This window comes from Passer montanus, unplaced genomic scaffold (assembly GCF_014805655.1).
Source record: "Passer montanus isolate IOZ18808 unplaced genomic scaffold, ASM1480565v1 scaffold2, whole genome shotgun sequence".
NCBI classification, from domain to species: Eukaryota; Metazoa; Chordata; class Aves; order Passeriformes; family Passeridae; genus Passer; species Passer montanus.
The window spans coordinates 23434394-23461405 of NW_024366591.1; the positions used below are offsets into that span (position 1 = coordinate 23434394).

Genomic DNA, 27012 nt, shown 5'->3' on the forward strand with positions numbered 1-27012 from the left:
CAAGGAGTATGGTTTAAATGACCATTTACTACAGTTATTAATAAGCATTCCATTTGAAATGACAAAAGCAGTCTTAAACCTTCAAAGCTATAGGATAAGGTGATAAAATCAGTTTTATTTTTATGAAACTTCTAGATGCAGGTGCTATACTACAGAAGGCACAGGTTAATCATCAGTTTTACACTGATGCAGTAAAAACCCATGAAAACTCATTATCAAAGCTATTTAACCTGGGCAATGAATTTGAGAACATGGCAGACAAGGAGTTAGAACACAGGATAAACAGCAGGGTATCTGCATGTCCATAGCCCACCAAAGCTCCAGCACCACCATAACCACTATTACTACATGGAAGAAAAAGTACCTACAGAAAGCTGTAGACAAATACATTATTTAAGATTATTTAAGATTATTTAGCATAAGCTGAACTTGTGAATGTGCTAATAACTTGAGCTTAGCCTGAGTAATTAATCTCTTGAAAAGTAGATAATAGATAGATATTGGAAGCTGATAACCAGTAGCCCAGGGTGTGTATTAGAAACTGATTAAATGTATGTGAAGGGAAACTGTAGCTGGATTGAAGGTCCTGAACACTTGTACCCCTGTATACAGCATCTGACTGACTGTGCACAGCATTCACTCTTCCTGCGTGCTGGACTTCCCTGAGAGCAGCGCCTCCTGTGTCCAGTGCAGCGATGGCTGAGTGAATCCAGTTCCTGAAATTAAAAGCGTCCTGGAATGGTCCATGGCAACCAGGGTAAGCAAGAGAAAGCAAAGGAAGCTCAGGTGCCCCTAATGCATCAGGGCCTGTCAGGGCCAGGCTGTTTACATAAATACAGTTAACAGTGGTTGAAACAAAACAGAGGATACCAATATAACTAACCATTAACTAGAGAACACATTGCTCCCTCTGATGGTAAAACCCACTGAATGATAGAAATACTCCACACATTTCATTAAGGAATTATTTTATTTCACTGTTTCAAAAATTGTCATACTATCAAGTTTATTTCACAACTGAAAGAAAACAAACCAAAAAGGAGGAGAGGAAATGACAGCCCACTCCACTCCAGCAAAGGCCTGAACTGATGGGAAAGCAATGTGCTGTATTCAAGGCACAGGCTGCTGGAAGAATTTTTACAGAGTAAGAATCGTTGAATGAATGGATAAAAGAATAAGAAGAGGTTTTCCTAACTGCTCAAGAGCCACTATGAGGATCACCATTTAGTGAGAAATTCTTTCTCACACTTGATCCTATCTGGGTAGGTAAAAAACACAAATCCTATTTGCACAGAGTCAGTAAAAAAGATCCCTGAAAAACAGTTAAAGCAAAGATTACTGGACTTTGGACTACAAGCACAGTTTGACTTTTTATTGGATGGAATTTAGTTTCTCCACTGCCATGCCCAGCAACACAAGGCTCCCAGGCTGTGGGCTGTTACTATGTAAATCCCCAAAAGCTCAGGCGGCAGCCCAGCACATTTCAGTGCAAGCCGTGAGTAGTCCCACAGGGAAGGTGACTGCATGACAAACTGAAACTTGAAAACCTGTATACTTTTTTGTATACAGGACCAAAGACTAAAAATTTAAAGCTGTAAGGTTTCACAAAAACAGAAACAATAAAGACCTGAACTATAAAAGATGCTCTTTTTCATGACAGAAATCCCATTAGTCACTGCTTCCAGTACCAAAACTAAAGAAACAAACAAACAAAAAAAAAATCAAAAAATCATGGTCAGCTAGCATTAATTTCTCTGCTGTTATCATACACAAAAAAAGAGAGGGAGAGAGGGAGAGATAACAAACTAGATTTGCTGCCTCATTAAGAAGAGGTTTGTTCAGTCTTTGCTCAGACACACCTGGTTTCTTAGTTTCTCAGCTAGACCTTGCCTTTATAACAGTAGCACTCCAACACGAATCTCTGGGTCTCTCAGATGAAAGCTGCTTTGTATTTGGGTTGGTCACTCTTTGACTAAAGGACAATTACTGCTGAAGTCCAAGTGCTGACACAAGGCAAAGAAGGCTGCCATGACAATATTTTTATATAGCATTAAGTGTTGCTTTCAAGAGCATGGAGGAGCATGAACAATTCTTAAAATGAATTATTTAACTAATAATTAAATAAACAAATAAAAAACATGAGTTTCACATTGTTATTCCAATGGGATCCTCCAGAAAAAATTCTGCCTTAAGTTATATTATGGCAAAACTATTTTCATTCACGGTAGCCAAAACATTTCAATGATTTTAACATCTTCTTCACATTGCTAAAGATTTAACCAAATATAAGAGAGGACAAGGATATGAGTGTGGTTTAATGGGTCTCCATGTGCCCAATATGTTTAAGACACACTTTATAAAATAGAAAATTAGATTTTTTGCCTAGCGTCAATTTATTATTTTGAAATTATTTAATACTTCTCCCTGTCATTCTTTTCTGAATACAAGTTGATTTGCAAGTCAACCACTTGGATATGTAGGTAGAGCTCAGATAAAAGCTACTATAAGGAGAAGAAAGAAACCATGACTGTTACATGATGCTAAATAAATATTAGCCACAGTCACAAATCATTCAGATGTATTTGCTAGTAAAATATTTCTGAAATTATTGCTTTTATTTTGTACTGTATTTCCAAGTCTTTTCCAGAAAAGTATTTAAGCACATGTCTAACTAAAAGCACATGAAAAATCCCATTGATTTAAGTGGGCTTAATTACATCCCCTAAGTCCCACACATTCTTCAGCACACTGCTACATCTGGACTTTTTATAATAATCAAATGAGTAGAAACCTAATGTATGTTCAGTGTAAACCATGCTTTTCATGTGAAAATGTAGACTTAGTTATTTAATAGGCATGAAGGCACTGGGCATTTAGCTTTGCAAAATGAAAGAGCTAGAGAAGATTGATTTACTGTCATGTTGTTGAATATTTTGCTTTAATTACAAAACCCTGACCCCTTTTTACTGAAGAAGAAAGTATTTCTGAACATGTTAACCTCACCTGGACACTGTCAAAATCAGAAGCCTAAGCTGATGCACATCCTCTGTGCTAAGGAAACTTGTACTTCCATTTTGCATTCACAAATATGTCAAATGTGGACACTTTCAGAAATTTTGTGAGTAATTCTAAGTCAAAATTCAATATTAAAATCATTTAGCAGTATAGCATTTATAAATGTGGTATTTTAAATGCCTGAGCAAGTATTATATCATACAAGCAGAATTCATCTGCAGAGCTTGGAATGTGTCTGTCAGATTCTGATTTATTCTAAAAAAGCACCATGTATAGAGAGAGATAATACTTTAATTAGACTGACTCTCATGTTCCAAATCTTATGTATGCACACATAGATACAAACCTTTTCTTAGGTGAACAGGTCCTTGTGGAGGATTCAAAGAAGGTCTAAACTGTCCCCATTTTCAGGCCTTGAAGACAATTTTTTCTGCCTGAAAATTTTTGTCATTATTTTTTTCTAGTGGTGTTATCTGTTACAATACAATAGAAGTCACCTCTGATATCCATATCACATCAGGGCTGTAACATCACTAGTAATAGAGAAGTTCATGCTCCAGGAACCCTGGAGACCCCTGTGCAGAAGACACTATCTACCTTGAGGAAAGTTCATGTAGCTTATGGCAGTGGCAATTTTCCCAAATAGTTCTATCCCTAAAATTTTAGTCAGGGGCCTCTCTGGAGCCAGAAATACCAGCCATAACAAACTATATAGTAGCTATGTGTCAGTCCTTGTCAGCAGTCCAAGGACAGCGTGTGACAGCAGAACATTTTCTTTTATTGGTTTTCCTTGTTATTAAATAAAGCCCATACAGTGCCTTTCCACTTAAACCTCTAATTCTGACACAGTAACATCTTCCAGGAGACAGGCAGAGAGCTGAACCAGAGGAAACATGACAGTGACAATGACAGGAGCACTTCTGTTTGCTTGCCAACTCCTCTTCTCATCCCATCGTGCAAGTTTACAATCCATGGATATTATTCTGCAGAATTCTCTTGGACACATTTTTAAGAGATGGAGTACTTAGCTTTTAAAGAAACATGCTTTCAAATTAGAATTTTAATAAACTCAGAAAAATGCACATTTCTATTACATGTATGTCAACAGTGAACATTTGTATCTTTCATGCCAAGCTATTTCTCCAATGATATTCAATTCACACAACACACAAGTCTACGCAGTTTATTCTGCATGTCAAAATGCATTAATTGCTTCTGAGTGCTGTCTCATTAGGTCTATCCTATTTGGTAAAGGACAGAAATGAAATATATATAAAACTACTATGTAGTTTGAAAAAAGTGCCTTCAAATTTAACAATGGTGGATTATTGTATAGAAATGACAGAATGCTGAAGTGGTAGAGCACAAAGGAAAGAGCAAAAAAACCTGTGTTCATAGAAGTTTTGTCATATGTAAAGGTCTTACAGCTGAGAGAGAGCAACATTGATGTTTCTACCTCAAATTCCTGTTAGATGAGAGATAAGGAAATATGGTAATACATTTTATTTATCTACTGTAATTCAAAATGGGTGATAATTTTGGATCCTTTATGGCAAAACACCTCTCTGTGTCAGTTACTGTGTCTGTAGAAAGGAGGTAGTAAAATACCTAAACAATTCTCAAAAAATATTCTGAAATAAACCTTAAAAAAGACAGCCTGGTTTTCTCTTACTATCTCTTACAGCTGAGTTGAAGTTATGGCATTTTTCTTCAATGACTGATTTTAATTAAAAGCAAATAATCACTCATTAAGAAAAGTATTTTTTTCTTACTACATCTGTAATTTCTTCACTTACCTATCTTAAATGTTCCTTGCTTTCATAACTGAAGTATTTGTGCATGCTGCCAGCATTTTATGACCAGCAGCTAGACCAGATGACTTCCAGATATCTCTTTCAAGCAACATCACTAACCTGAGAAGATGAATTACCTGTAATATTCCAAGTCCTACAAATACTGATTTAACAGAGATAAGAACTACAACATGCTATGCTGCAATGCAGAACAGTGAAAGCATTTTAAAATTCAGATAAAGAGTTAAAACTAATTTTTATTTCTCTGCAATGAGCTCCAGCCAAAGTGCTCACAGGCTGCCCACCCCAGATGTGAGGAAGATTAAATGCTGCAGACACAGGGCTTGTGCAACAGAAGTAGCTGCAGCTGAAAACTGATCTGCAAAGGGATCACATCTGACAGCTTCACACATTAAAACACAACAAAAACGGGGAAACAACACTTTCCAAAAAAGGTTGTCAAGGATAGTCCATCTGCAAGTGGGCCATAAATGCAAGTAACAGATATAACAGTCTGTACAATCTGATAAAAAACAAATAACTTACCCAGGGCACAAGGGAGATGATTGTCCAAATGTCACAAAAATAAAAACCTGTTCATTCAGGTTTAGCTTCACATCTGCTAGTGTCCTGTCCTACAGCACTGCAATCTATTGTTTAATTCTAGGTTAAAATGAAGTAATCTAAATATGCAGGCTGTTATATAAAAGGGCCAGGGGATGAAATTACACCAGTTTCTAATAAGGCCCTTTGAAACCCTAAACTAGCAAGTTAGCAGCCAAATTGTTCTTCTCCTACTAATACAGACTGAACAGAAAGTGATGACTAAAAGAGACAAAATAAAGAATGCAAACCTGTAGTTCTCAAGATCCTAAGTGTGCCTGCTATACTGAAGCACAGCAGAAGACTATTAAGGTGCTAAAAAGTTATAGTTTTATTTATCATTTCCAAGACCAATCTTGAAAACTTTTGTCTCCTTATTGCTAGACTCTTCATGAATACAAGATCTGTAAAATTTCCTTCTCTTATATTTCAAAACAAATAGAACTTATAATATCTGTCCATGTAAGACCAATTGATGTTGTTTTAAGTATTCTTTCACTTGGTAAGTAGTAGCCTGCACCTGGTGACAAACCTCACACCAGAAAATGAAAAGCACCACTTGGTTATTTTCTTCCATCTGTGCAATACCTGTCTTACTATTTTCCTCTTTTTCACTCAGAATACTATCAAGGGAGCCTTCCCCTAAATTAAAAGAAAATCCCATGCATGGATGCACAAATATATTCTGTGTCTGAATTGGAAAGGAAAAGAGAATTGTGAGCTTTTTTGGACACCCACCCACCCTAGAAAGTACAGCAGCATGCTAGGCCTCATCCCAGACTGCTCCATGCCAGCTGCAAGGATCCACTGGATCTCAGCTGCACCTGATGGATCCCAGCTCACCTCTGCATCAGCTAGTAAATTGCATCATTTTCCTGCTGGTCTTCAAAACAGAGCTATTCACCTATTCAGCTGTGAGCAGAGACAGGAAAGCTGAAGTACAATAAGCTCTATTCTGATTCTGACTCATTTTCTTGCTGAATGATCTTGATTAAGTCTTGATTCCCTCACCTCTGCCAACCAGGACATGGCAAAGAAAAGGGGGCACAAGAGGTCTCCCAATACAGAGGCTTTACAGGACAATTAGGTAAGTAGACTGACTTCTGATCAAAAACAGGAAAATCAAATAAATTACTGACATCGTGTGTATGTATGAATATATATATTACATCTAATCAAGCTGGCATCTCAGAAAACAGCAGCTGCTCAATTCAGTCAAACACAACACTTCAGAGGCTCTGAGAACAAGGGAGCACAGATTTCTGAAGCAGTGTGTGGTCATGCAGTCATTGCACTGAGACAAAAGGGGAAGAATTTATTTCCCATGTGGCAACAGGGATGCTGTGGAATTCCTCTTAGGTATGATGATATAAGTTTCACCTAACTGATATACTTTCAGGATAGGAATCACAGAACCAAACATTTCTTATTGGGGTATTTTTTGAGTTAAAATAATTATAGCGATCTAAAACTTACAGACAAAATGGTCAGAATAAAAGCTACACCACAGTACATCATGCTTCAGGAGGATGATCTACTCTCAAAGTTAGAATAATTTCCTTTCTTTAAATAAAAACCTGAAAATCATTCTTGTTCACTCTATCAAGGAACTGTGCCTGTCTTCTTTTCCCAAGGATGAAAGATTCTTTAAAGAATTCCCAGGGAAATTAATTCAATAAAGGAATCTTTCTCTACAGAAAACTCAAACACACCACGCAAAAGCAAACACCTTCTAACCCATCTCAGCTGCAGAGGAAGGCAGTCTTTAAAGTAACCAAGGACTAGACTGTTCAAAGCCTAGGTATCAGCACAGGTTTGAACACAGGTCTCACACTCACACCTATTCACACAATCTAATACACATGCAACAGAGGCTAGATTCTTATGCTCCATGAATTTTCATGATCTAAATATTATTAATTTAACTCTCGAAAGAAATTTTGAGGCTGGAGTGAAGTACTTATGCTCCCTGAACACATAAAGAATTAGAAATCCTGCCTGATGGGCAGAAACTGCCCAGAGCCAACCAGTATAAAACACATTAACCAGTACAAAAGAGCACAGCTGCACTTCAAGCAGATACATCTGATACCTTCTTAGAGTTTAAACCACCAAAGCCTCCTGCTTCCTGGGATCTCTAGCCCACAGACATGCCCTGTGCCTTTTAATGAGCTAAGCCAGAGATGCTATTTTCTTTTTTGAAAATTGGCTAAGAGAGGAGGTTAACCATGATGTAACAGTGAAATGGCTTTTGAAGTTGGGAAATGAACGCTTAGTGCCTGCTCTAGGCAGACAAGCTGCACACAATTCCCAGGATCGTGCCCAGGCTCTAGGTGAGATTTTAGTCTCAGTGCCCACCTGGATACAGGGAACAATGAAATGGCTCTGCCACACATCACCTTCAAGTTCTGACACTGTTAGTGAAGAGTAAGAAGAATAAACTTGTCTTGAATCATGACTTTCTATGACACTAGCATAAACACAAAAAATCCTAACTTCATATGCAACACAGAACAGATTTCACCTCAATTTGCAATCTGCAGACCATTTTCACATGTAGCATAAAGCTATGCAGGGATTACGAGAAATACTAGAGAGATTATACTATGATGGGATAGTAAAATTGCTTTTAAAATATGAATTTATCAGGCATCCAGTGTTGCAAAAACATTTTAACTACTATGGAAAGATGTTTTTGCAGTAAGCTAAACTGGCTCATCTACCTCCTATTAATAACCACACCATGAATACTCCACAGAAAAAGTGTTTCATAGACTGACTGTAAGAGATGAACTTCTGCCTAATCTTTTATGACCTTTATAAAACTTTATTAAATTATGAAGCCATGTAGCTTTTACAGGCTCTAAAGTTTTGCTTGGGAACACTTTAAATACATAAATGTGCACAGCTGTCCCAAGTAGTGCCACCATGGGGACTTAAGACACTGTTAAGACTTTCCAGTCCTGTACCATTTAAAATCAGTAATAAAACTCTAGTCCAAGATAAAGTCTCAGATAGGAGCTACCCAGCCAGGAGCAAAGTACTGCTTATTAAAGAAAATTACTGACATTTTAGAAACACTGCAACTCTTCCCACTTACTTGCACTTTTGTTACCATAAAAGTCTCTAAAAACATTATATATATATATACATACAAACAGGTTTATTGAAGGAGGTCTGTGGATAACCTCCTTCAGCATGTCAAAAATAGAAATACTAAATCCCTTTGTTCATCTTTAGTACACTAAGTCCAAGCTGAGAATTGTAGGGATCATGGTACTGGCAAAATGTGTCCCTGTTGTAAGCAGTAAGAAACAGCAGAAAATTAAGATGCTAAAAAGCCCAATACACTGGATGGCAACCCCAGATAGTTTTGAATTTGCTCAGAGCCTGCTGTCTCCTCAGAACTGCAGTCTGATGGTGAGGAGATCTGAAGATGATATCCTTAAAGGCAACGAAAAATAAGAAAGAAAAATGAGAAGAAATGTTCACCTCATTTTTCCCAGAAATGTCATCAGTGAAAAGAAGAATCTGTCTCTGACATGGGACAGGGGAACAGACTACCAATTCTCACAATCCCCTCGAAATCCAAGACAATCCTGAAAAAATGTCAACTGTATATCATCTGCCACAGTCTGACCATTTGAAATATTTTGTTTCTGGTTTTTGTAACCCTTGAATTGGAAAAACTGACAGACCACCATGGAGATACATTTTAATGCAATTATTTGAACAAGGCATATCACTGCGCATGTTTATAACATTTTATTCTTCCAATGCAGCTTAATTATATCCCTCCTGCAATTGTAGTTCCGCAAAATCTTACATAACAAAGATCTTGTTCCTTTCAACGAGGAAAAAATATTAAAACCACTCATTTAATGTACAAACTAAAAGGTTTAAAACAAGGAGCTTGGAAGAATTCCCCAGAGCTCTTACTATAATTTTCAAATCCAAAGTAAAATCTTTTCACACAACTTGGTTGAACAGAGTTCAATTTATTCCATTCAATTTAGCAACATTCGTACTTACTGACTGTTCACTTAGATCCTGAGAGTCTTCCATTGAGGTTATTCACCTTTCTTTTCCTCCACAAGCAGAAATTATCTTCCTTTCAATTTACAGCTCAGTGGTCTAAATTAAAAGAGAAGATTAAAAAACGACATGTTAGTCTGTGTCCTCACTTCTAAGATAAATCTGCAATAAACAAACACCCTGACTGAGGTTGCAGTTTCACTAAAATCTGAAGCAAAGTTCTCAAATGAAGACTATTTTCTTGTAAAGTGCTTCAATACTTTCAGTATTATTTTGGCAACTATCTAAAATATACCAACAGAAACAGGGACTTTTCTTTGTCTCCTTCAAGAGAAAAAATAGCTCTGAAAACAAACCAATAAAGAAGCTAAAATGTTGCATACAGGCAGCTGTTTAAGTAGTCAACAAATGATAACCCCTTGAGAGAATATCTTATAAAGACAGTTATTGAACAGAACTGCTTAATACACATTTAATGATAACCTCTTAGCCATTAAGTGTCTGGCATAAAAATAGGTTATTATGCAATTATCAGCATGAAGTCTCCTCTCTAAGGTTCATTAAATTCCTTTAGGATTAAATTAAATACACAAAGTGGTTTATAACAAGCGGCTCCCTACAAAGTGCTAAATGACAGACATTATCTTAATTATCTGCTATGTCTATACCTTCTCTAACAGGGTGAATCATTCTCATGAAATATGGAGATCTTCAATAGGAAAATTCTATTTTCCAGGAGCTCTGCCTGTGAATGATCATGGTAACCCTAACTATAAAGCCACACAATTATATTACAATCTGCATTCTCAGAAAAGATTCATTTTGAAGTTATGCGAATTTGCATAACTTAGAACAAAAAACAAGTGGCATGGATATTTCATATATGGAATAATATTATTAAGCAAAGCTCATGTTACATTAAAAAATCAAACAATATGTAAACACACATGTTAAGGAACCCAAACATCCTGGATTTGCTTATCAATATTACCTACATTTGTTTATGAAGAAGGCACCACAAGGAATAACCTGGGACTATGCTCAATAATATAACCATATTATAGATCTCTGTTTTAAATTCTGACCAGCAAGCACTAATAAATGCAACAAGGGTAAAAAATGTACAGCTGGATTGACACTTGCAGAATATTTGAAAGGAACCAGAGTCATGGAACCTACGTGGAACAAGCCATGGCACCCACATATTCTCACCCACTGCCCTGTATTGCCCCATGAATACTCCTCTCTAAATCTCAAGTGCCACTTACTTGCCATACCTCCACTTATTCCCCAAAATGTCACTCCCAAAAATTCATTTTGTTTTGCATTGGATATTTTCTAGAACACACACAAATGCACCACCCCAGTCTACTTTGCTTTCAAGTTTCACCTGGATTTTTCCTGCCACCAAATGACACCCTCTTGTCTTTCTTCCCTCTTCCCTAAGTTTCAAAATTATTTTCATTCACATTTCACCAATTTTTGCCATGATGTTACATAAGGAAAAGACAAATTTCAAGAAAACCATGTTACATGTATTTCACCATATCATGCAGCTGAAAATAATTTATGCTTTTCAAAATGTTTTTAGTCTCCTCTCAATTTCATCGATCTCTTTCCCCACAATGCCTTCACCAAAACTGTAATCACTTCCCAATGATTTTCTGGTCAATGTGGAGCCCACAATCCTCTATTTGTAAATATCTTCTCTTTGTTCAATGAAGCTAAAAGAGGAGGCTTCTTTAAAACACACACTACAGGCAATTTTCAGAAAGAAGAATGACATTAACAACAGATATTTTAAAAGAAAGCAGCTCTACATGGCATTGCCTGCAGCAGTCCCAACCAAAGGAGGCAACTGCAAACACAGAGATGATTCTAACTAAAATGAAAATATTCCATTAGTAACTTAACATCTGCTTTGATTTAATTAAAAGTTTGTAGTATGTTCATGTTATTTCACTGGTAAGATTACTCTCAGAAAAAAATGATCAAAATAAACAATTTTTGGGACATTATTTTACTAGTTTCTAGGTATACTGACTAAAAAGTCAGTACCTGGCTTGCATTCAAACAGCAAATGCTCTAATTCTGTCAGTCAGTCACTGAAGGTGGCAAATACTTCACTTTCTGTATAAAACTCAATGATAACTCAACTACAGAGCTACACCAGCACATACAGACCTGTATTTCTTTCCCTATTGATGGATGCTTAATCAAAGCACTCTGAGATCAACCAATGGATGTCACATTTTTCCAAAAACAAGTGTATCAAAATTTTAAATCCATCCCGATGACACAAATCCAACAGGAGTTTTACTAAGAACTGCCAATGATTCACCCACAGTATGTGTTGTGTCCCAAAATTCAGGTGGGTGTATTCACTGGAATACATCATTAAATAAGCCACTTGTATCAGTCGCCTTCTAAAAAAGACTAACTTTCATGAATTTTCAAAGTTACTTTACTGAATTGCAAGACAAAGACAAGCTTCTTTAGATCTCTGTAGAAATACAAAATATGTTTAATACATCATTTGCACGAACATGCTAAATTATACGTTTCCATGGCACTGCTGTTCATCTTTACACTGCCTCAAAATTCAGAAGTTCTTACTGGAAATGGAGCTTGTTGAAATAAAATTCAGAAATAATATTTTATCAGTATTATTCTACCTATCAACAGCTAAATTCTGCTTCATTCTGAGCCCATTTAAAGCGGCTGATTATAACCAACTGCTAACACAAAGATTTTTATAATGGCAGTTATGCCAATTGCACTTAGACCAAATCCTTTAGGGTTTAGTTTTATAAATTTGTAAAAGGGGAGAAAAACCATTAGAGAAGTCAGTGATTTAAATAAGACCAATATTACTCCCTAATAAAGATATAAAATTAAAGGATAATAGTAACCTCGTGCTGTTTTATGAGGCAATAATCCAGTTACCAATTCAACCTTGTAGTTTATTCCATCAAGAGAACCAGATTAAAAACAGAGGGAGGGAGGGCACTTTTATCCCTATTATATTGCAAGTGTTTCTAACTGGGTTTAAATATTTTTAAAACTGTTGTTAAAAGTCTTAAACTCACAGACAAGCCAGAATGAAGAAAAGTGCCTGTTTCTCCTCTTTATCCACTCCTTGCAGATGTGGCTTTAAAACTGATGAAGTGTTTTATGCTCCCAGATAAAAATTTTACTTTTCTAAGAAATGTCTTAATTAGGAGGATTCCTGACTTTCCTCATCAACAAATGCACTTAAATCTAATTTTTTATTTATTTGTTTTTATCTGGGGGAATAAAACACTTCATCAAATTTAAACTGCAACTTCCAGGACTTGACCATGAGGAGAAACATGTGTTTCCTTCCAGAGATACACCCATAAGTTAAAGAAAATAAACTACTTGCGGATCTGCTGCACACTGCTTTATAAATGACTGAAAATGTAATGCAATTTCATTTTCTATGGGACGTCTTCTATGATCCTGCGCTGCAACTTCCACAAGCTCAAGCCAGAAAGTAAAGCTTGCGGACCCACAGGTAAAAACCAGCCTTAAAGCACGTGACATTTCCCAAGAGTATCTCAGAGACTGCTTCAGGCCCTCCAGTTGACCAGACAAGGATGTGGATCTCCATCATCTGGAAGCAGAGTTTGGCCATCAGACAAAAAAATCTCCCCATTTCACTTCAACAAAAAAACCTGGGAAGAAAGTCCTCTCTTTGGCCACTAGGAATTGGTCTTCTGAAATGAAATTCAGGGGCAGGGGGAGCATTATCCTCAGTTTCTACCACTTTTTTTTTTCACATTATAATCTTCTTGGGCATTTTCACACTCATTTTATTCTGTTTTATGTAAAGAACACCTACTTCTACTGAGATTATATCACATGATGCTCCCTAGCTCTTCTGAGCTTGTATCATGTGATGGTCTGGCAATATAGTTCAGAAAGTTCATAATCCCAGACAAATATGCTACACTGTTTTACACATTTTGAAATGTGTTGGTAATAAGCCTAGCAGAAGGATGCTGCTGTGGTTTACACAATTCATTCAGCCATGAAAAAGAACTCATTTCTGTCACAGACACAGGCTGGGAATCAAGATGTTAAGAGAGCAGTGGCTACAAATAGAGCAATTTCTCATTTTCTAGTGCTACACTTCAGAAACCTGTGATAGTACTAGTACCTAGTGCTGACAGCTGCCACTGAATTAAAGCAGGATGTGAACCAGTAAGTGAGGATGGGTCCAGGGTCCAAACTCTCACAGTCTCTCAGGCCAGTCTCACTTTGTGTTTGCACCACTCCTAGATAACATCTGAACAGAATAAATCACATTCAAGACACTATGAAACATTGGGCAAGGCAGGTAATGAGAAAATTGCTTTAGAGTTTAGAACAAGAAACTAGTGCATGCACACTGCAATCTCATTAAATTAGATTATTTCATGCTATTTGTTTCCCATGAAACCCATTTCTTTGAAGGAACAGGGGAAAGGGAATGGGCAGTAACAAACAGGCCCTCCCTAATATTCAGTAATTTCCTACCTAAGAAAACATCCTTCTGGTTGTCTGCATGCCTGTCTTATGTGGAAAAGATAAAATATAAATGTGAAAAAAATAAAATATACTTGATAAAATAAAGTATGTTGAAAAATATTTCGAAAAAGATAAAATATCATTTTAATTTCCTAAATTAAAAGGAAACAAAATGTTGATTTATTAGAACTTCAACTTTGTCTGCCAAACAAAGCCATCCTGAAAGTATGACCTTTTCAGGGACATGTATTCCTCCCTGAGAAAAACAGGCAGGTGAACAGAAATATATTCAGAATTTCTAAATTATTTTAATTCTCAAATTTTTTCTTCTCTTATTCCAGAAGGATTCTTGACGTAAGCAGAAATGGCTCAGGAATTTTGCATGTGTATTTAGGTTTTAGCTGAGGCCCTTTCCTTAGCTGTTGTCTACTATCTGGCATCAATATGAGTGAAATGATCCTCCTGAAAAACTCCTATTTCATTCTAGAAACAAATCTTGCTCCACAGACTAGAGAGTTAATGAGAATATAATCTTTCCCTTCCTCTAATACTTTTTCCCTTCCTTGGGCCCTCCTCTTTAGAGGGTTAAATATGGCTGTGTTTGGATCAGTTTGATTTCAGTCCACTTTTAGCTTGCTGAGAATGACAATTTTACACTCAGAGAAGTTTTAGAGCATTCTGGAAGCCTTCGTAGCACATCCAGTTCTCACTTCTATATTAGTGACTTCCAAAAAATGGATCTCCTTCCTCACCCGGAGCCCTTGGTATGCAGTGGAGAGGACAGCAAGCCATAACATCATGTACCACCAATTTTAGCTCCAGGCATTTCCAGCAAGCCCTGATGGAATGGAATAGTCTTCCCTGGGTTTTGTGTTCTGAGGAGCACCTGCCTACATCGATTTGCATTTGCAGATGCATTGCTTAAACAGAGAAGGTAGATTACACATTATTCTGAATAATCTTAATTATGCTGGGATTTCACAGAAGAACTCATGCAACTTAACACAGATGAATACCCTTTTTTAGCCACATACACTGTTGTGAATGGGGAAGGAATACAGGAGGTATTTCTAGGATGAGCTGAAAAGCAAATGGACCCACCCAGCTGCTTTCTCTACAAATAGCCCTCATTTTCACAGTAAATACTTGGGTGACAGTGTATGGATCACTGTGCAGGGCACCCTTTAGGATCCATTCAGTGTCCTCATCCCAGCACATACCCAGCATGGATATGCATAAGAACGTGCATATGTTTAATCTGGGTATATGGTATATATCCTAATGTATATAGAAAGTGTGCTTCTGGAATTAATAAGCTTCAAGGTGCGATGTCATACATTACTAGATTTACAGTCTTGCTACAATCCCTGCTGGAGATGAAATAGTGTTTGTTCCTGCTAACACAACATTTATTTTCAGATCTTGGGTTAGGATGCATGTTAAGAACAGGCATGGGATCTTCAACATCCATCACACCTTTACAGTTCTGAGCTTGTCTAGTTTCCTTTTACCTTCTCCCTCTCCTGAAAAAAAAACCAAACAAATCGGTAACTGTGACATAATTTGTTATTTCCATCTTCCTTTCTGAGCACGTGAATTCATGCCAGACATTAAATACAGTAATCAAAACAGCCACAATTCATGCCACCAAACCACAATACACTGAAAATTCCTCAAAATTCAAATCAAATTTTTGACTTTCATGCAAGTCACTATACATTTGTTAGACACAGTCTTGCAAACTCTGCATGGTCTTCAATGAATATTTGTATAATTGTTGTCAGTTTAATGTAATTTGTTTCCTTAAACTGATTTTGCTGAAGGGTGGCATTGCTTCTGTAGCATTTGTGGACATTTTATTCAAAAAAATTAAGATGGTATTGCTACTCTACATCAGGTACTTCTGACTTAGAAACAAGTCACAGCACCACAAAACCACTTGGTACCAAAAGCAGCCACCAAGACGAAAAAAGCAGAGCAACACAGACCATGACGTCCCTGCATCAGTTAGGTATGTGAACCAGGTAAGAAACAGAAAGGGTCTGTGACAGATCTGCCTGCTGATTCTACCATCATACAACAGCAAATAAAAAAGGGGAAAACAGCAAGACTTAAACAGAAGACTTCCTGGCAAATGGCAAACAACTGCAAGCACTGGATCTCATTTAGTTCAGTTTTGTAAAAGAGCATGTTGGCGCAGCACTTGTCTTTTGCAGCTCTGGGTTCCAACTTTACAGGTACCCAAATATGACTAAAACTGATTCCCCTACTCTTCCTACCCCTCCCATCCCATACCTGTGTAATGAATAACTTTTTCAGTATACAGAATTTTAACCCCAACAATACCTCCCTTATCCTAGCAACATACAACACACTGTGAAATTACTAAGATAGAGACCAGATCTACAAATCCACTGATGTTTGGGGGCTTCCCAGCTGTGAGAGACCGCTTCACTCATGTTTAGATAAGGCATGCAGCTACACAGACCTCATCTATCTCATTCCAAATTAACCAATTACAGAATTTTCCAGAGAGAAATGAATAAAACAAATGCTGATACTGTTTCTGGTCTCAATTTATAAGCAAATCTAATCTAGAATCCCACTGTGTTCCCCTAAAAATAAAGAGAAAAGAAAGGTGGTTCCCAGGGAAAAGAAACAAAACCCAAACAAGTTATGCAAAGATGCCTTTCAAATTTTCTAATTAAAATTTTTGTTTTATTTTCCTACTAGATGGCCATTTCAGTGTTTTAAACAACTAGATTTTTTTTAGGGAAAAGGATTTTTGGTTTTACTACAGAGTATTTTGTTTAACTTCTGAGACAATTTTCTTCTCTTTTTTTGTAGGAAATAGCTGTGAACAAACCAAAGTAAACATTTCAATTATTTATAAACAAGCCATTGAAAACAGAAAGTCTAACTTTGGTTAGCTAGAATATTTAAAGACACACTGTCAACTTGAAAATATTAATTATTTCTTATTCCCTCTCCCTAAAAACATGTCTAATTTACCTCTACACATAAAACCCTCAAAAACCTTGTAACACAAAATAAACATAAAATAACAATAAGGGTTATTTCTAAACTAGAAACAATTTACAAGAACCTAAAAATGAGCATATTCACAAGGTAAAAGCACACAGCAGTTTTATAAGGCTGAAAAACTTAATGCAAAGAATCCAGCCACATGGTATCCTGAAGGCTGTGACAGCATCCTACCTATTCATCCCACTTGCTTTAAAAATCATGCCACAGTTTGAAGGGTGTATTCAGCAGTATGAGGATGCAGTTACTGTAGAAGTTCAATCACTTGCCAGGCATACTAGAAACATCCTGATGAAGAAGGAAGTTTGCAGCATGCCCATCCTTTTTAGGTGTGAGTGTCATTGCTCAGCAGCTGCTATTCCTGTTACTGCCAAGTGTCTCACATGAAATTCTTGAATGGAACATTTGAAATGTCAGAAAGAAATACAAAGTAAACTGAAAAGAAGCCTGGGTACTTTGGTTCCACTTTGGTTCCAGTTTGGTAGAATAAATGAAGTGTTTTTTCTTAACTAAAATTGTCAGTAACTCCTAAATATTGCATTTTAGAAACTGTTATCTTTTCATTCTGTGAACAGTGGAAAACAAAAAGTGTGAATGCAGAACTGTCCCAGAATATGGAACTCCTTCTGGTGCCAGCATGCAGCTCTGGTGCTTTCTGACAGAACGGAATAATTATTACTCACCAAAACTAACACTGCTGCACCCCAGCCATCAAGTCAAACTGAAACCATCAGAACACAATGACTGAAAGTAGAAAATTTTCTATGTACCACCTTTGTCCAGCACAAAGAAAATGCAAAACCCCATACCAGATATCCTGTGTAATCTACATTTTTATGCTGCTGACCCTCGCATGAGCTGTCTGCACGCATTTCGGCTCCTGGCCCATCAGTAGTCCCTATAGGTAACTGAAATGTTGTGACATCCGTGGAACAGCTTGCAATCCTACAGGCAAATCTCTTTTACTATGAGCCAGCAGTAAGTGTGCCACACAAAGTAATTGTAAAAAACAGGTATTCTCAGATTTTAACTAAAACAACTGCTTTGACAATGCGTCCTTTACTGCATTTCCTCGTTTACATATTTATTAGCTGTGATCAAACTGTGTTACACATTCCTTTGGTCAACTAAAATTTGTTAATTCCCTGGAAGAAACATCTTCCAATGTTTAATTACTCCATTGTTCTTAAATCTGAAACTTCCAATTTTTTAAAGCTTCCTTTCTAAAGCTAAGAAAGGGTACAGCTTTGCACTAGTAGCTGCACCCATACTACCTACACAGCTAATGTAACCCCTCTTACTTTGCAGAGTACTTAGTTTAAGTTACTACTCCTTTTTTTGGCTTCAATACCATCATAATTTTCTATGGCCTCCATTTGTTGTTTATTTGGGGTTTTTTTTAAATAAACTGCTGGCTTGTAGTGAAGTACATACTGTTTGCTTGCTCTCAGTTTGCTCAGTGAGCCAGACTATTCTCATCAATCTGCTCTCGTCATTATTTACCCATCCCTCAGTCTTTGTAGCAGCAGCACTTTAGGCATTACAATCTAACAACAGAAGTTTAAGGAAGTTTGTAAGAAGAAAAATATCTTTTATTATGTCAGCAATTGTTCTAATAAAGGGTATTACTTCTTGTAGAACTTACTAATCTTGGCGTCACTGGTAAAATAATAAATAGGTTTTGATTTGATGATTGCCCCCTGAAAAACCCTTTGTAATAGCACGCTTTTTAAAGACTCGTTAACAAGTAACTATTTGTGAAATCTATGCTTTAGTTTGCTGCTTAATCCATTTCATTTGTGCCAAGTTGATTTTGTATCCCTCAACTTTATTAATCAAAAAGTCATGTCAACTCAAGACAGACTTACAGAACTTTATTACATCACTACACTTATCTTTGGAAATCAAACTTGTACTCACATCAAAAATAATATCACTGGTTTGGCTTGCTTGAGTGTTCATAAACGCATGATGTGGTACAGTATGCATATTTCAGTGTTATACGGGAACAACATAAAAAAAGGCATTTGGAACGTGATAGCCTGTAAGTTAATACTTTGTGACAGTGGAGACTAATAAAAAATAGTTGCCATAAATTAAGCACTTGTCTACAGTGACAGCTATGTAGTGGCCACTTCTGAGAAATTATTGCACTTCTTTCCCCAGGAATAGTGATAAAAGAACGCAGCCTGTCACGAGCGCTGCAGCCCTTGGCAGTGACGTCCTACTTCTGGTGAAGTTATGCTCCGCCTGTTCCCTGCAAGCCCAGATTTTGGACAGCAGTGCAAAGATCTGGAAAAGTTCTGTTGTCTGGTATCACGTCTGAACTTCCTTCAAGAAAATCACAGTTATCCCCTCCAAAGGCCCCAGTACTTTCCCTATTGTTTTAACTTGCACGTGTATCTGCCAATTATTGGCAGCTACTTCGATTTTAGTCAAAAATCCCTGCATCAACACAACCTTTTGATTAAAGATCAAGGGATGATTTTTGTAGACAATGTTTTCACTCTGAAAAATTCCACCTCTCCCACAGACTTGACCCTGCACTTCAGTTAATAGAGGTGGCAGATTAGGTAACGGAGACTGTGGTTCTGCAGCTATTTCTGCAGCACCGCTGCCAGGCTCAGCAGCTCGGGTGCTGCCACTCATTCCGACCTTCGCCTCGCTGCCAGCACAGCTGCTTGTGAACCACAGCAAGAGTGGATCCAACTCAAACGAGTGGCCGGCAGAGGCGGGTTAAGGGGCTGCTTTAGAAGCACTGCCACCAAATGTGAAACCACGGCTTCACGCTTTTCCGTCCTCCACCGCAGGAAACAGATGGATGTAGGACTTCAGATAGGGTTAGCCGCACATGAGGTTACTGCTGTTGATGCTTATATGAACCAATACCCCTAGATAATGATGTAAAAACAGAGCAAAATGTTGCTACAGACCTCGCAATCAAACTATTTCAAACTCAATCCCGATTTGACAGCATCTCGCAAGCTGTTGTTCAGTCCTGGACTTCCTTCAAAAAACTGGGCACTTTCACAACTACCAGGGAGCAAACTCTTCTATTTCATTTGTTTTATGCCAAAAATCTGACTGCTCATCTAGCCCTTGGAGAAATCAGACTATCATTTTAGTCAGAAAATTGGAAAACAAGCTGAAACATAGCTAACTAGATACCAGAAATTACTAGGAAACACATCATCTAGCCATTTCAGCTGAAAGACCTCATGTTGCAGGTAACTCCCAGACATACTGCTGCACAGTATTCAGAGGGTACTTTGAACACAAAAAATTGCTTCTCTGAAGGTGAAATTAACTGAAAAAAAAATTAATTTTATCATTAGATTAGATCCTTCTACCATGCCAGATTAGAAGAAACATAAAAATAGGTGTCTGAGTGGAAAAGTAGTTTTGTCTTCCTATTTGGAAAACCTAGCACAGTTTAAATCTTGCCTAGGGGTACCAAGAAATGTTATTTTCAAGACCTTATCCCAGAATATAATCACTGCATTTGTAAAAACTTCTGTATCATTCAGCCCTATTAGTTCTCAACTTCCCAGTTCTCTGTGCTAAGAGGACCAGAAGAGAAATGCTAGGTTGAGTCTGAATGCATTGCTAGAACTTGGCAAGGAAATGTGCATAATCTCCCTGAGCTGTGCCTGGTTTTGCAAGACCACGTCTATGCTGAGACACTCGGGAGAATTGGAAGAAAGACTTCATATGGAGCACGATGTCAGGATGCATAAACTGAAGTGTACAGAAGCTGGTTTAGCTGCTCTCTCTTGGGAGTAAGGTAAACTTCATTTTCTGTGATGTTCTGGGAATATACTACAGTGAATAAAAAGAAACATCCAGATGGGATTTTATATGGACTTCATGCCTTTCATGGAATAGGCTTGGAATTCATGAAATGTCCTTGAACAAGCACAACTTAATTACTCATTTCTTTGAGCAACAAAGTTGCCTTAATAGATTTTTAAAAAATACAGACAATTAGCAATATTTCTAAATGCATCATTTTCAAAAGTACAGTTACTGTAAAAGGCATTTCTGTGGTCGTGTATAAAATGCTACAAAAAATGTTCGAACACAGGAGTATGAAAGTGCCTCAAAATGGAAGAAAAAATATATAATTTGGACATTTATACTTCACTCTCTTTTTTATTTTCCTAAGTATTGCAGGATCACTTCTCAGTGCATGTGATTTCACACATATAATGTATATTGCTATACCCCATGAGAAGAGGAGACTGAACTAAGAATAGAGGACTAGATACTCATCTGGCATAATGTGAGACCACTCCAGTAATTTCAGCATTCCTACTCCAATTTGCAACAGCTAAGGATCTGGCACAAAACATCAAGTTAAGTTTCCAATTACCTCATGCACCAGCATTGATTTCAATAGTTATATACACATAGTCATAGAGGAGAATTATTTGAAAAATTGCAAACTCAGCTCTGTGTTTCTTTTACTTTTATGGTCTAAATCAGACCCTTCATGGTATTTTAATGCAGGTTTTTGTGGTTTAATTGTATATATGTCAAGAGCAGACTAGTTACTTGCTGATCTACCCAATTAAAAAAAAAAAAGGCAGCAATAATTTTTTCACTGCTGAGAATGTGAGCTTATAGTGAGTCACATCACAATAGTATTTCATTTTCATGCTGCCAAAAAATCTAGTGCATATTAACTAAATCACATAAGTAATAAGTTAACACCTATGCAAAAATCAGCCTTTGTGTGAATATTTTTCAGGTTGCCTTGGGAGGTCTTTTTTGTAATTTTCTGCTCCAAATTAGTCAAATTTTGTATAGCCCAGCACAACCCTAGTGCAAAGAGAGGATTCAGTCAGCCGAGGCAGACTGAGTTCTTCAGAGACAGCATTTAAATTGCATCCAACAGAACTGCCCTCCGCTGCAGTTCTACAGATAGCTGCTCAATGAAAAGTCACTGTAATAGTATTTAGGTCTAGGAAAAAGACATAGAAATTAATTTATGCATAGAAATCTTCCAAAATACTTCTTTTCAAATCCATGGTAATTGCAGCCTAACTCAAACTTTAGTGTCTACTACCCGAGCCTAACAGCCTAAAACCAAAAAAGTCTCACCGGCTTATGGAGTGAGAAGCTCTGAAGATAATCACTAGCCATTATAATCTTCCCTTGGAGAAATAAGGAAATTTTTAACAAATTGAAAATACAATGCTTAAACTTTAGTATTCCTCAGACAGCCATTAGCCATTTGACATTTTGCTCAAAAGCCTAATGACTAGCCTATACAATCCTGTGACTGAGACTGCCCAGTGATACATTTCAATATGGGATAATCAATCATCAAAGTAATTTTCACTGTTTAACGTTAAAGCAAAAAGGCAGCCAGATATTCGACACATTTTTCAGGCTTAGAGATAAAAGGAAGAAAATTCTTTAAAACAGCTTTTGCCTTTAAGGTCCTATACTACAGGCATCCCAAAAGCAATCCTTCTGGCAGCATTGCAAACTACAATGTAGACTAAAAATGTTTTACTGCCTTTTCAAATAGATTTTATTATTTATTTGACATATGAGCACTCTTCTTATCTGAGCTTTTGCATTGCAAATTGCGTCCAAGTTCCTTTAACCACTTCTGATTTAATGACAGATTTAATAACACTGCAACACAGAAGTGTGGAATTGGCCAAAAATTATTTCATAAAAATCTGATTTCTGTACAGCAATGTCAAAAATGTCACCTAATACATACAAGTAAATCAGAAGCTTTTAATGTATATTGTAAAGCCTGAGTCTTTGATAGGTAAAACATTACTGACTTTTTAAAAGACCATAATTTATTTTTAATAACCATTTTTATTTAATTTTTCAAAGAGAAGCAGTTTATGCCTTCAGTAGAACCATGCCCTGAAATCTCAGGGGTGATAAAAAGGCCATGCCAAAGCTGAAAGGTTTCGAATATCAAACTATACTATTATGTCAGGGTCAGCAAGATCAATTAGCGCTTTTCAATGACAGAAAAAGGTTAAGTTGGACACACATTTACACAATATTTAAATCCAAAAAAAGAAAAATAGCACTTATTAGGTGTACTTATAAACCTCTCCATCAATGACTGAATATCAACACTCTTCTTCCAGTTGCATACTATAAATGCCAGGGTTTTTTAACACAAAATGTCAGGAAGATTACAGATATATTAGACAGCAGAAATACTACTGGATTCTCATGTACAAAGAAAAAAGCAAAGACATCTGAGTGTTGCTGCTACCAGACTTGGTTTAGTGGTGAACTTCCAAAAAGCTTTAAAAATACTCCACCAACTTGACATATGTCTGTCAGTCTGATGTCCCTGTGTTTGCATTTTTCTGCAAACCTTGACAGTACCAAAAATGAAAGCTAGTGAGCAAATAAACCTATACCTATGTTCAACTAAAAACCAAACCTAACCCCATCCCCCAATTGGAAAATACTGTAAATAATCTGTAAATACTGTAAATAGTCTCATCCAAAATCTGGGAAAAAAAAAACCAAGTGCACGCCTTCTGCAACTAACAGCCAGAAACATGCACACCAGGAAGCGAGGAAACTTACGTTTCAGTTCTCAGTACCACAAGAATACTCACTGGAAGCACAGGTTTGTTAGAAGTTAATTCGACACCTGTTAATTCAAGCATTGCCATCATAAATATAGCTTGAGCAAAGTAGCTGGTTATGATTGCAAATAAAGCCAGCATAAAATCACAATAAAAATCCACGAGATTAAAAAAACCTAACGAAAAAGCACACTGTGTTGAAATCAGTGATTTAGATTGGTATTGCACTGAGTAAAAGCAATGCAGATTACTTCTTCTCAACGATATATTTCAAAATGTCTCTTTTTTAAGCCCGTTCCTTCAAGGAGCGATTTGAAATATTTACTACCAGACAGTACCTAATTTTAGGTTTTAAGTGCTTTAACAGCTCTATGAAATATGATCAGCAGCTGCAATATAGAAGTATGCTGAATAAACGCTCCTTATAAAAAGGGAGACCTGCTTTACCCTGAGTTAATAAAATCCCTACTTTCAAGAAGGAAAAAGATAACACAGAAAAAATGAATAGCTGTGTCCTAGAGCGTTTAACAGAAATTCCAGGAATTTCTTTTTTCTTTCTGTGGTAACTTTCGTATTTAAGAGAGCAAAATGCTGCTTAAATTTTAACAAGGGAGGATTGCACACAACATTGTCCAATGCCACCAGTTCATCAAGGAAACAGACAGGTACCTTTCCTTCCCCAAATGCCAATGTTTAACATTAATTCTAGGATTTGCATAAAGTTTAAAGAGTTGCATAAAGTTTAAAGAGTTAAACTTTAACACTTGCATCACATGCTAAAAATATGCCACATGATACTACCTATAGCTGTATTTCTACAGTTGCCTTGTTTGAAATATTTTAACTGGGAACTGCAACTAATTGAGAACCCACCAGTGCCTTACTCAATACATTGCTTGTTTAGGATTCATTTATTTCATTGACATTATCCACACAGAATGAATTTATACTGCAGAGTATTGTGAGACCATTATTAAATACAAATCCAGCAAGAGTAACCTTCAACTAAATTTATTATCAGTACCACCATATACATGTAACAATTAATAACTGTATACAAATTATCTGAACGGAGATACAGAAAAGATTCGTCAACATACTCCACTTTCATTTCTATTAAATTTGATTGAAGGACATTTGGTAACATAAATACCACACTTCAAAAAAAAAAAAAAAAAAAAAAAAAAAAATAAAAAAAAGCTGTTTCAGACATAGCCCATTAATGTTAGATGTCAAACAGCGAAAGAACCACCGGGAAGAGAGAGAAATGTCAGTCTGTATGGAAATTTTACTCACAGTCTGATATATATTGCAAGTATGCAAGCATTTGTTATTCGGCAGCATTTTCAGAAATGCCAGGGGAAGAGTCAAACCCACGGCAGTTCTGCAAAACTTACTTTTGACTGTTAGGGAAATGAAACAAAAATACGGCATGAGCTTTATTGCAAAGTACATGCTTCCAACATCAAACTCCGAGGTCGGACCAGAAAATCTATTTGCCAAACAGAAAAGATGCCTTCTTTGTATAACTCCCTCTAAATCTAAACTGCTGATTAGTTTACCTTAGATACGCTTTCTAGTCTCCGCAAATGAAACACGTAAAACAAAACTCAGAAAACTGCAAAAACTGGTTCCTTACTGTTCTAGCATGACTTCACACTCAGACTGGAACCGGCCAAGTCGCTCCCTTGTCCGGTACAGCTCGAGCCGCAGGGTTTTTGTCAGTACCAGCTATTTCACACCGCCACGCGTGAGCCCAGCGCGTCCCTCCGTGCGCTCGGCTGCAAGCCCTGCCCGCGGCTACGGAGCGGCAGCACCGCGCCTGCTTGGCCCGGAGCGGCAGTTTCATAAATGTAAATGAAACTTTAGATGCCAACTACCGATTGGCAGCGGAGATGCCGTGGGATCCCGCTCTCCCTTCCCGGCGGAAGGCGCCGCGGGGCTGCTCCCCGGCCGGGCACGGCGCGGAGCCCCCGCGGCTCGGGAGAACCGCCGTGTGAAAGGCAGCTGGCGGCTCTCCGCGGGTATCTGACTTTGGAAGTGTCTGTAATGACAGCAGGAGAAGGAGATTAATGGCTAAGAGCCCAACGGTTTTGAACACGGAGAATCCTGTTACCTCCTTGAGGATCAAGTACGCGCACACACCCGCACACACACACAAGGCTTACCCACGTGGAAACGCTTTCTAACCAAAACACAAGTCCCCGCATCGCCGGTGGAAAAGGCGGCGGGACCCCCGCGCCGGGGCTTCCCCGTGCCCCGTCCGCCGGCTCAGAGGAGACCGCGGCGGGGGCGGGGGCGCGATGGGACGACCCGAAAATGCAACGTTTTGTCTTTAAACCACAAGGAAAACAAGCCGGGGCGGGGGAGGGGAAGGGCAAGAGACATCCCCCCAGGGAGAGGAAACGGAGAGGAACAAAAACAACGGGCAGCGCTGTCTCCCGTCCCTTCGGACACTCGAAAAAGTGTCCGCCGGAGCCCCCGCGGCGGCTGCCGGCCGGGAGGCAGTGGGAAGCAGCGTGCCCCGTCCGCCGGCACCCCGAGCGCGGCACGCCCGCAGCGCTCCGCCCCGGGGCAGGCGGGCAGCGGAGACCCCCGAGCGCTGCGGGCAGCGCGGGGCGGAGGGCGGGCGGCGGAGCCAGCGCCTCCACCAGCGCCTCCTCTGCCGCTGCCGCCCGTGCCCCGCGTCCCGGCCGGGCCGCCTCGCCCCCGCGCTGCCCGGACCCTCGCTGGAGCAGCGGGGGTTTCGGAAAGGGACTGCCATCCCTACGTGTTTCCACGCGGACGCCGCCACCAGAAAGGTTTCCTCACAGCCTCCGGTCAAGCCGCCGCTGGCCCCGCCGCCGGCCCTCGCAAGGGCAGGCTGTCAGCAGAGCGATTGGCGGCCGGCAGAGCCCCGTCGCCCACCCCAGGCGGGCCGGCAGCCCCGGCCGCTCGGGGGGCTCAGCCCGGGCCCCCCGTTTCCGCCGCACCGGGAGCGGGCGGGAGGCGCAAGCGGGGAACAATGCGACGGCAGCCTTCGCGGCTTGCTCCTGTCTTGGGGCTTACCCCAGCAGCCCCGGTAACACCCAGCCGAAGAGCGGCGAGGGCAAAACAGCAGGGAACATCACCTGGACTGAGGCAGAAAGTCCGGCTGGGCGTGGATAAAGTCGCCCCGTCCACAGGGAAAACCAGTTTGGTTTTTTGCAATTAAACTCGCGCGGGGCCGGCGTAAAAGCTTGTCGCTGTCCCGCGATGGACGGCTCCGCTGCTCCTTCCCATCACATTTGTTTTACAGCAACTTTGTTTTTGTTGTTGTTGTTGCTGTCATCGAACCGACATGAAAACAGTGCTAAATAAACGCTAAATACAAGCAGACGCACACACCCCCTCCACGGACACATGCACATGCGACAGGGAACCCGTTT

At 38.7% G+C, this 27012-nt stretch overlaps 2 protein-coding genes across 13 annotated transcripts in view; one reads left to right on the plus strand and one right to left on the minus strand.

The window, feature by feature from the left end:
• Window positions 1–27012, minus strand: part of EYA4 (EYA transcriptional coactivator and phosphatase 4) — a 141239-nt gene that overhangs the window by 113593 nt on the left and 634 nt on the right. For 3 of the 12 annotated variants that reach the window (XM_039707597.1, XM_039707591.1, XM_039707592.1), the window contains exons 2-4: window positions 26716–26908; window positions 25245–25649; window positions 9444–9545 (exon numbers count right to left, since the gene is read on the minus strand). In XM_039707597.1, coding sequence (XP_039563531.1) covers window positions 9444–9476 — 33 coding nt within the window. In that variant the 5' untranslated portion in view covers window positions 9477–9545; window positions 25245–25649; window positions 26716–26908. The other 9 variants (XM_039707587.1, XM_039707588.1, XM_039707585.1 and 6 more) reach the window with 9 other exon arrangements.
• On the plus strand, window positions 25925–26752 carry LOC120501210 (translation initiation factor IF-2-like). The gene has a single exon (XM_039707124.1). The coding sequence runs from the start codon at window positions 25925–25927 to the stop codon at window positions 26750–26752; it is 828 nt and encodes a 275-aa protein (XP_039563058.1).

Coding starts and splice junctions, on each gene's coding strand:
- LOC120501210 (XM_039707124.1), top strand. CDS start 25,925: ATGCAACGTTTTGTCTTTAAACCACAAGGAAAACAAGCCGGGGCGGGG.